At 33.0% G+C, this 11,356-nt stretch overlaps 1 protein-coding gene across 4 annotated transcripts; it reads left to right on the top strand.

The window, feature by feature from the left end:
* Positions 1–2,414: 2,414 nt before the first annotated feature.
* On the top strand, positions 2,415–11,098 carry LOC103500164 (uncharacterized). Of its 4 annotated transcripts, none has more exons than XM_051085785.1 (9): positions 2,415–2,573; positions 2,901–3,040; positions 3,281–3,414; positions 4,135–4,318; positions 5,064–5,216; positions 7,082–7,669; positions 8,736–8,915; positions 9,139–9,331; positions 10,769–11,098. In XM_051085785.1, the coding sequence occupies exons 1-8, from the start codon at positions 2,501–2,503 to the stop codon at positions 9,310–9,312; spliced, it is 1,626 nt and encodes a 541-aa protein (XP_050941742.1). In that variant the 5' UTR covers positions 2,415–2,500; the 3' UTR covers positions 9,313–9,331; positions 10,769–11,098. The 4 variants fall into 4 exon arrangements, with proteins under 4 accessions (XP_050941742.1, XP_050941741.1, XP_050941740.1 ...); XM_051085784.1 differs by having other exon boundaries at positions 10,622–11,098; XM_051085783.1 differs by having other exon boundaries at positions 2,898–3,040.
* Positions 11,099–11,356: the final 258 nt, after the last annotated feature.

The raw sequence follows: 11,356 nt of genomic DNA, 5'->3' as shown, positions 1-11,356 counted from the left end.
ATATAACAAAAGAATGAGAATGAAGTGGGCTACATTGTATGCTTTGTTGAATAAGGAGAAGAAAAAAGTAGTTGTTGGAGAAGGAAGAAGAAGAAAGCTAAATCAAAATCGACGATGAGAACGTTTTTAATTGTCATTCCATTTTTTGCGATTTTGGATATTTCACATGCCTTTTGGACTTCTATTAAGGGGGTGTTTGGGGCGCAAAGTGGATTGTTATAATTTGTGATTACTTTAGCTGTGAGTTATAATAGTCTGTGGGTTATTATAGTCCGTGTTTGAGGTGCATAGTATTACAGTTTGGGTTATTATAGTTTGTGTTTGTGGTGCATAGTATTATAGTTTGGGTTATATAGTTTGTGTTATATCATGTTTATTTTTTTCACTATTATTTTTGGCACATATTAGGGACATGAAGTACCATCTTTTGAAAACATAGTTTGAACTGTATCTTCCACTAATTTATGAACTACTTTATTACTAGTTGGGATACATGTCTTCTACAATTTTATATTATAACATATTTTATAGAAATTGATATGTGATTTAATTAGATATTGTTAATTAAGTTGTTCATTTAATAAATTTAACTATAATATTCATATATGACTTATTAACAAGTTTAACAAGTAGATAAAACAATTTTGCATGGAAAAAGCATAAGAAAGTCTATTTTAAAAAATATAATTAAACTAAAAGTATATTTGGAATAACCTAGAAAAAGAGCTAAGGGCTTCAAAAATACATTTTTATCTAAACACTTTTGATAAAAACTTCTTAAAATAAAAACATTTTTAAAACTATTTGTATTTGTAAGTTTCTTTTGTTTGTATGGACTCACTTTTTTGGAAGTTCCGGCTACCTTCGGCACTACGCTAGGACAGAAAGCTCTATGGGAGCTCTTATTTTCACATTTCCAATCTTATATATACTAAAAATGTTTTTCTTAAAACTTTTCAAGTTTGATCGATGGTGGAAGTTGGTGAAGTTGGTTATCTAAATGATTCATTTTTTCAATTCTATCGTTTTAATTTGGTTACATAATCGTACCAAATCTAAATGATTTTTTTAAAAAATTAGATACAGGATCGTTTAGATTTGACTAAATGAATTTTTTCAAAATTCTTTTGTTACACGATCGTGTAAACAAATTTACACGACCGTTTATTATTTTTACACGATTATTTAGATTTGTTTACACGGTCATTTATTTTTTCAAGATTCTTTGGTACATGATCGTTTAGATTTGGCTAAACGATTTTTCTTTTAATTCTTTAGGTACACGAACATTTACTTTTTTTTACACAATCGTTTATATTTGGCTACTTCAACCTAAACGATTTTTTTTAAGAATTTTTATACACGATCTTTTAGATTTTGATTTTTTGTTCATGATGATTTAGATTTGGTTATCCAAATTTAAACGACATAAAAAAAGAAGAGGAAAAGAAGAAAGACGATGAAAGAAATAGTAGCGGATAAAAAAAGAAGAGAAAAAGAAGAAAGACCAGAAAGAAATCGTAGCGAAAAAAAAAAGAAAAGAAGAAAGATAATAGAAAGAAATCGTAGCGAAGAGGAGAAGAAGAACGGAAGGGCAAACCTGAAATATTTAAAAAATGACTAATTTCATGGTTTTGTTACCCGAGCCGTAAAGACTTAGGTTTGTTATATATATGAAAATTAAAATTTTAAAAATACTCCAAAATCTAAGGTTCTTTTCAAAAATATAAAAAAACGACAAAATATTTACAATGTATAGAACAATTTTGAAAACAGAAAAAGCCCAAAAGCCCACTGTGTAAATTACCAAAAATACCCCGTCAACAATGCACGTAATATATTTGATAACATGCGTAATATATTTGGTACACGATCGTTTAATTAATTAGGCTAAACGATCCGATCATGCCAAATGTAAACGATTTTTTTTTCAAAATTTGGTATTTGATCGTTTAGATGATTTGGCTACAGAATCGTTTAGATTTTTTTTTTTTCAAAATTTGGTACACAAACGATTTTTCTTTCAAAATTTGGTACACGATCGTTTAGATTTGGCTAAATGATTTTTTTCAATATTCTTTATACACAATATTTTAGTTTTGGTTATCCTAATCTAAATGACTAAATGATTTTTTTCAAAATTCTTTATATACCATGTTTTAGATTTTGTTACCCTAATCTAAACAATGCAAAAGAAGAAAGATGATGCACGCACTGAATGAAAAAAAAAAAGGGAAGAAGGAAAAAAAGAGAAATACCAAAAAAAATCAGATTTGGGCCATAAAAAAATCTCGAAAAAGATGAAAGGAGAAACTTGTAACATTTAAAAAATGGTTAATTTTATGGGTTTTTGTTAGACGCCCTCTTTATATTAATAAAAGTTTCCCAAAATCTAATCCTCTTGAGAGAAAAAAAAAAAACTAAAATAAAAAATAATCGCCTTCGTCCCACAAAATTCAAATTTATTTCTATTTTTTCGCGGCAATTTCTTGAGGATTCGATGGAGGAAGAAGAGCACGAGGAAGACCATGGTCGCGCTAATAGAATTCTTTCCTGCCCTAATCGAATTCCAGGTGATTCTCTCTCATGTTTCTACGCACTTGCTTTTTCTCCAAATTGCTGATGATGTTCTTTCTAGGGTTTCGGGAGCTTTTATCCGCTCGATCTTGATAATGTCCTGTTTCAGTCAATATAGTTTTGTAGGGTTTGAAAGTTCAGAAATTCTGCTTTCGTTACTCTATTTGTTTTGTTCGTTTGATTAGAAAATGAAGCTTCTTCCAGAAGCTTTCTGTTTCTTAAGTTTCTAGCTGCAACATTGAACTGTGTTTGTGCCTATTTTGTTACTCCATAAATTTCTTTTGATCTGGGATTTAGTGCTTTGATTTTTGTGATGTCAGTAGGCTGTCCAATTGAAGGTATGGAATCTGTTGTTGTGACTGTCAGTGGCTACCGTGGCACAGAAAGATTCAACCTTATCAAGATGATATCTTATACTGGCGCTAGCTATGTGGGTGCAATGTCAAGGTCTATTACTCATTTGGTGGGTTTTTTTTTTTTATTAGTCCCCAATTCAGTCTGAAGTTCACCAATTGCTTTCCAATAAGACGAGTTTTGCGATTATGCATGTGTAAAACATAACAAATTTGGAGTCTTGGATGGGGATTTAATGAAACACTTTATGGAGTATAGTATTGCAGTATTTATCTATTTTGAGTCACTCATCTGCAATCTTTGGCTAAAAAAAATGATGTTATTTATTGTCCATTCTTATGGTGATTAGATTTGTTGGGAATTACAAGGGAGGAAATTTGATCTTGCTAAGAAGTTCAGAACAATAATAGTCAATCATCGTTGGCTTGAAGATTGCATCAAACATGGAAAGCGTGTCCCTGAAGGTCCTTACATTCTCCAAAGGTTTTGGCAATTGTTACTTTTTCTAGATTACATTATAGTTTCTTGCATACATCATCAAGCAATAACATTCTGTCGTAGGGCTTTTGTCCAATTACATTACAACTAGTATAAAGGCTTAAGAATAATATATCTGTTTTGTAATCCAACAAAAGATTTCTGTTTACTAACCATCAAGGCAAGCAAATATGGAAAATGTGCAATTAGGAACATTTAATAAACAAATAATAAAAATTGCATGAAAAATATTGAGGGCGAAAATCTTTAGCTAGATTTCCAATCAACCCAGAGAAGTGCTGCTTATTTTTATTCAATGCATATGTTCCGAGTCTTCCGACTTTTTGATGCAACTCTTTGCAGTCAAATCTGGAAAGTCTCTTCTGTTTTCTTTTTCTTTTTTTTTTCTTCCCTCGAAAATAAATTATAAAGTCCATCTTTTCATTTCTTGTATATCTAATCCTGGAAAAACATATAATTTTCTTTTTCACAGTAAATGATAACTAGAATTTTTAAATTGTATGACCTTTTGTCTCAGATTATCTGTTCTTCCTTTTCTGTTCCTTTGCATTTGCTCTGTAAGTATGCATGTCTTTTCTTGAGCATTTCACTAAGGCCCGGTTACATATCAATTAATTTCCACCATTGCTTTATGGCATATATCCTGTAATTGTGTTTTTTTTTTTTTTTTTTGTCTCTTTGAATTGTGGATTTTATTCCTTGCAGTGGGCAATCTGTAGGTCCCTTGTCAATGAAACTCCCTCTTGCTGACAAGGGCTCTGTCTCAGCCAAAAAGTATAACTTGCTTTCTGAAAAGTTACATAATTACGGAAATGTTGAAGATCAAAGTATTACAGACATATGCTCTTCTAGTGATTCAATCTTGCCCCGCTGTTCTTTGCTGGATAAGGTGATTTGAGACATTCCTCTCTTAAGATATGGGCACGAACTTACTGTTTAAGTGTGAGAAATAATCAATTAATTATTTTGTTGTAACATGTAACTTGTAATTCATATGTCAAGATTAAACTCTTCGGGGAAAATATTAAGAATTTGAATCTTTTAATCGATTTACATTTCCTTTCATGATGAGAAATTCATTATTTTCTTCACATTCATGACTTTATTGGTTTTCTTGAGTCCAAGTTCAAGTGCCATTCATAAATTATTGTTATTAATAATATTGTTGTTATTTTTTTATGAAAGAAACACCATTCATAGATGTTTGTACATGCTATGATTTGTTTAATATTTAAAATGTCAGGGTTCTCTTTGTAATCTAACTTAGGTATGCTACTTCATTAGTTAGGTTATTAGTTAATTAGTATAGTTAATTTCATTGTATTTAAATCCCATGACTTAAGCATATATCAAAAGAGTGGTCTGAGCATTGGTCTGAGCATAGCTCACCTAGCATAAAATATGAACTATTGATGGTTATAAGTTTGAATTCCCACCCCACATGCTGAACTAAAAAAATATCCTACATAGAGTAAGGCTTACCCTTTTGTACAACTGTTTTTGATCATTAATAAAGTAACAGCCCTAGGGCTTTTCGACTCCACCACTGTTATCATAAGAGAAAAAAGTAGGAGTTCCATACTTGACTAGAGTTAGTGCCTATCACTAACCCTTTTAATGTCAACTCCAACTAGGATCTGTCCTCTGATTTTGGAAAAAGTGATGACACTGCTAATAAGCCAAAGTACAAAGTGCGGAAGAGGATTTCTAAGCAAGAAGACCCATCAAGATCAAGTAGCAGAAACTGCTTTGAGGAATCAACTTCCTCTGGTTTTTTAGCAATTAAGGTAAGATATATCATTCTTCTTTCCATCTTACATTTTGAATCTTATTCATTTTTGTCCATGTTGCTATACTTCACAGGACAAAGCCCACTTCTTTGCAATTAAGGTCTTAATCTGTGGTAATATATTGCGAATGGTTTAAATTTAATAAATATCTGTTCTAAATTACTAACATAACTAAGTAGTTTTCTTTAATTAAGTAATGTGATCTGGTTCTCCTATTCTAATTGTAGGTTGATCACATGATATCTTTTGATTAATCCTCCAACAATTTCTGTTATAAAATCCCAATAAATTGGTATGTTCTAATTTTATTGAGGTCCACCTTCTGACTTTATTGCTTAAAATGCTACGCAAATGTGTTAGGCTAACCAAAATTCACCTCCAACAAATGGCAACGACTAAGAAACGGCATGAGCTTGCCTTTAAGACAACAAATGCTTTGAAGTCTCTGGTAGTAAGTGTGTCAGTAGGTTGATGAGCAGCGGTTATAATCTTTAATAACTATCCTTGGGCACGACCTTTCTCTAGAGTGAATCACTTGTCACATGACTTGGGCCTTAAAAAGATCGAATCTGGCAACTAGTATGGATATTATCTTTTCAGGAAACAGAAGAATTAAGGAACACAAGCATCTTCAAATAAGTGCCCAATCCAAGCTCGCTAAGCCCCTTGCTTGAGCTCTGGTAAGAGCTTTGGAAATTACATCAGGATTCAATAGTTTCACATAGCCTGTGGTTGAGAGCTCACCAATACTGTTTTTAGCCCAACTAGAGTCCAAATAGGCGTGAAATTAATTTTACTAGCAGGAATACAGATTGTAGGATAAAGACCCTTCAATTTTATAAAAAATCTCTTCACAGAAGCCATATGACTAAGAGTAGGAATTAGTCATAGGATAAAGCATGTGTTGACAATTCGTAACAACTGTGGCAATAATATTGAGACGTGAGTCCGTGATGGAAGTAGAGTATTGAGATGGGCCACCGATACTTTCATTCTATGCATTTTAGCATCCTTTTAACTAAAAGACTTGGGAGAATTAGTTGTAGAACTTTCAATATGAAAAGGAGTTTGACATGATTTGTCTCGGATATAACAAAACAATGCAAGATGGTTAAGAGGAGGTATGCAGCGTGTGAGGAAAAGATTGTGAACCCTGATATTCAAATGAGTGTATACACTGACCAGTATATCATTTATAACGTTTTGCCACAAACATATATAAACTCAACACAATCATAATTCGAGTTTTCTCCGCATCGTCTTGGTTACATTTAGAATATAACATTTTGTATTGGTTCAAAATAAATTCTATCTTAAAATATCTGCTCTAGTGAACATTAGTGAGTGATTTTCTTTAATGTATTAATGTGAGTTTCTTCTACATTCTGATTGTGGTGTGGGTTGATGACTTGATATGGTCTGATCTGATTAATCAATAATCATCCAAGAACTTGTCAATTCCTTTAACTTGTTGCTAGGCTCTGACATAGGAATATTTTGCCTCAGCTAGGTAGAATTGGAAGCTCACTAATCCTGTCTTTTGAAATTTTGAGCTGCGGCTTGGTTTGCTTTTTTGCAAATTTTAATTGAACCCTGAGATAATTTCAGATTCTGTTCAAAGGTGTAATTTTTACCTTCTTTCGAGATTTTATTTTTTCATTTATTAGAATGTCGTATTCTTGTACACGGTCTCCTTTCTTGGGCAATCGGTTTCCTTCATCAGAATGAAATCCTATTTCTCTGTCTTTTTTGGCATATCACCACTTGAAAGAAAGAAGCATTTTACCCTAATAAAAAATTTATTATTTTGAACTTTTTTCCCTTCTTCACTGAGAACTTTTGCCCTCATTTTGTTTGGATAGCGTGGTAGCTCTTCAAGCTTGGCGAGAGACAAAAGAAAAGGTGAAAGTAGTAATCAGGACTCTACTGTTAAATCTTCAAGGAGACGGCACCTGCTTGTAAGTAATAACTCTAGCGAAGATCATAACAAGCCTGACATTTGGAATTTTGACCCGGAGCGGTATCATTTGGGAACTCATAATAGTCTTAAAGTTCCGTCTAGCCATTGGGCTGCTGAAACAGATATGGAAGTGGTAAACATTGGAGGAACATCTGATTGTGAACGGTTGTGTGATGAAAGGGGACTAGCAAGTATCAGGTTTGAAGGCATTGAAGCTTATGAGAACCAATCTACTTCCAACGATACAAACTTACTAGTTGACAATGCACCAAGAGTGCTACCGATAACTCCAGAAGATGAATTGCACAATATGAATGATTTGCAAAAGAACATTGAGGATCCAGTTATAGAACTCGATGCAAGCTTACCCCCAACTTCAACGGAGTTATCATGTGTCATCTGTTGGACAGATTTTAGTTCGACAAGGGGAGTTTTACCCTGTGGGCACCGATTTTGCTATTCATGCATTCAGAACTGGGCAGATCACATGGTAAAAGTTCTATTCAATTTCTATTCATAGAGATTCAAGGATCCAATTAAACCTTGTGATTTGTTTTTGCTTTTTGAGCTAAAACTACCATAAAAGATAGGACCTTGGGCAGTGAACTGTTCAATTTATTCAGCATATGAGAGTTAGATTTTCTTACTTCATTAACTAGGTTGCATTTTTTGCCTTGATGATTGGGACTAGAGAACTACTTATTTGAATTTTCCATCGTATTCATAATCTTCATATTTCTTAATGGCAGTTCCTTATATTTTGTAGTAATTGGATTATGTTTTGAACGTGCTAGTGATGATTGGTACTAGTTCTTCATTCAATACATCCGAAGTAAGAACTTCCAGACAAATAACATTGAGAAACACTATGTTGCCTCCATAAATTATTTGTACTTTTTCCAATTGTCTCTCTGTACTGCGAACTGTTTTTATTTTCTAATTCAAAGGTAAAATTAACTATCTAGTTCAGAATGAAATGAAATGTGTTTTAGGGATGATAAGATATTGCAGAAGTTCAGGTGACGATTGCTTGAGCAGCGATGAGATTTGCATGAATGTTAAACACCGGATATTTTAACTGCTTGTCATGTATGGTTGTATTGGGATTCTTGAACTATTAGGCAACATCACAGATCTGATTAAGAAAAATTAACCTGAAAGTTGTCTCTATAATTGTCCATACGTTTTGCTCTTTAGGCAAATTATGTGAACTCTAAATTTATTTATTTTTCCTCTAATCATTACTTGATGGAAAATCTAACATCACTTTCAAGAATTCATTGCCATCTCAACTTGATTAAAATCCTCAAATCACAAGATTATATATAACTAAACCAAATTATGCGGACTCCAAATTTACTTATTTTCCTCATTGCCAACTACTTTGAAACTCTGAGGCTACTAATGATTTTTGTTCTTGGAACTTGTTGCGTGAATTCTGTCATTCTGAATTGATTGATTTACTCAGTCATCAAAATGCTGTCAACGTTCTAATATGTACTATGAAGTTCAGAATCAGTTTCAAGGTCCTAATCTATTGGTCTCGTGTCTTGTAGGCTTTGAGCAGAAAAATCTCAACCTGCCCTTTGTGCAAAGCCAGTTTTCTGAGCATCACAAAGGTTGAAGATGCTGCCACCTCGGATCAGAAGATATACTCCCAAACCATTCCATGTGGACCGTCATTAGTGGATATTTACCTTCTATCTGATGAAAGAACTCTTAACAACGTTGTTCAGGTCACATTATTTTCAATGCTCAGTGTCGTTGCTTCGTGGTTTGTGTGTGTGTTGGGGGCGGGGGAGGGGGGAGCTGATGAAACTCTAGTATTCATTTTCAAGAATTCCATTTGTAGCTCTTCTCTTCTAATACTCATTGATCTCGCTAGTGACATTTTTATTTATTATGGTTAAAACGGACCATCTGGACAGAAAACTAATTCTCGATAGTTATAATTAACAGCCCTCTGTAGCAGCTGTTTGTAGTGCATGCCGTTGTCGGGAACCAGAGGACCTCCTCATGAGCTGCCATCTTTGTCAAATTCGACAAATTCATTCCTATTGTCTGGACCCACCGTTGTTACCATGGACTTGTATTCACTGCAAGGATCTGCTGACACTCTATCGAAGCCATTAATTTTTCATCTTGGAATCAGGTAACTTGCCTCCACTTCTGATTATGTCATATTGTCCCGTATACTTTTCAAAATTCATCTGAGTTGGGTATTGGTAGATTTTGCTTTTGGGAAATTGGATTAAAGGGTAGCATTGTGATAGACCCTCGATCATTAGGAGGTGTATGAGGAAAAAGAAAGAGAGGAAGGGAAATAAATGTAAATATTTGTGAAAGGGAAAACGGTTAGTTATGGAGTGAAAGAAGTTACTGTAGGCCGTATAGGGATATAAGGTTAGTTAGAATTGGGCTATTTAGATTTTGTCTTTGGGGGAGTCTTTTAGTTATCTTTTTGCATTCACTGAAGTGTAGCTCTGTGAGCATGTTGAAAGGAGGGAGACTCGACTTCCTTGGCATTTTGGCTTAAATAGTGAATAGATAATCCGAGTTCTATCATGTTGTTATGAGCACAAACAAATAGCGAGCAACTTATCAAGATCCAATGTGCACCTTGTTAGCCCTTTTGTTTTTATTTTTTAATAAAAAGAAAGAACCTTTTTGTTAACTTCTTAGACGTCTTTTGATTTCTTAAACCTTTTCTTTTGGTCCTTTGACATTTTGCTTTCTTACTTCCATTAATTTCATACTTGGTTGTTGTCATACATTTATTTTTCCCAAAGTAAATGAAAAATTGTGCCCACACTAATAAATATATCCTACCTTTTCTATGATGTGATTCATTTATATACTTTTCTATTTTCATTGGATTTTTGGTCCCAACGGGGTGGCCCCGTCGGTAAAAGCACACTGTTTCTTGGTAATATCTTATTAAAAGCCACATCTTTAAACCTTAGAGTGTGCTCAATGAGAAAAAAACCTCCCAATGCTCTCAACTTGGACCTTGGGACAGGCGAAAGGTTCTCTAGGATTAGTGAAGATGGGTCCCAATACCAATTCTAATACCAATACCAATACTTAAGGGTATAAAAAAACATTTTTTCATGGGCGAATATGGCGTACTAATACTTTTACAAACTTTGCCATTATTTAAGTCAGTTTTATCTTATTTTTTTATTTTCTTTTAAATAAATAATTATCTACATCAGTATTTTGTGTTTGGATCACATGTGAAACGAAAAGAAAGTTTCAACTAAAATTGAGGTGTTTTAAAATCCCAGTCTAAAATAGAAAGTAGATGAATAGAGTTTTTAAAAGAATTAAATAAAATAAGAAACACATGAAGTTATAAACACAAAATCATGTTTAAACATAATAATGTAATTAAGACTTCATTCTGAGAAGCATTGACTTAAAATTCATGTGCTGTGCACAGACATACTGCTACTATTCTCCTTGTATCAGAAGCCAAACACATAGGCTGGGACTTGTCAAAGAATCTACCTAACTGCTACCATTAGGAAGACAGTTCATGAAATCCTATGTTGAAGCTTTGCAATGATTGATAGTGATTTTGTTTTAGGTGATTGCAAGGAGAAGTTGAAGTTGGCTGAAGATTTTGAAGCAAAGAAAAGCCAATCTGCCTCCCACAAATCCTTCAATGCTAAGGTTGTACCCAACACTGATTATTGTAATTATTTTGAAAAGTCAATTTGTTTGGCTTGTTATGATGATGTTTTTGAATGTCTTGTTTGCTTTCAGCTGCATTTGACCGAAAGAAAATTTTAGGATGGAGAAAAAGAAAAAAAGAAAAAAAAAAAGAAGGAAAAAACCATCCGTACATCTTTTTGGAAATTCTTATGTGCATAAAGCATAATTATTAGTATGTTGAAATAACTGACTCTTTTTTCTAGCTGTTCATGTGAAATATTTCCAACTTATTTCTTGGTTAATGTACTTGTTCTTAAGATGCCTATTTTTAGATTTTTTTTTTCTGTTAAACAATTAACTTTTGTTGTGATTCAAAGTAATACTATTAATAAATAGTGATCGTGGCTCCAAAGTACCATTTGGATTGTCCAAAGAAAGTGTTTTTTAAAAAATCATATTAATTTAAACACTCTTGATTGAAATAATTTAAAATACATTTCAAATAACTATTGAAATGGTC

The sequence above is a fragment of the Cucumis melo genome, chromosome 6 (genome assembly GCF_025177605.1).
Source record: "Cucumis melo cultivar AY chromosome 6, USDA_Cmelo_AY_1.0, whole genome shotgun sequence".
NCBI lineage: Eukaryota > Viridiplantae > Streptophyta > Magnoliopsida > Cucurbitales > Cucurbitaceae > Cucumis > Cucumis melo.
This window is presented reverse-complemented; position numbering and strand designations above follow the sequence as displayed.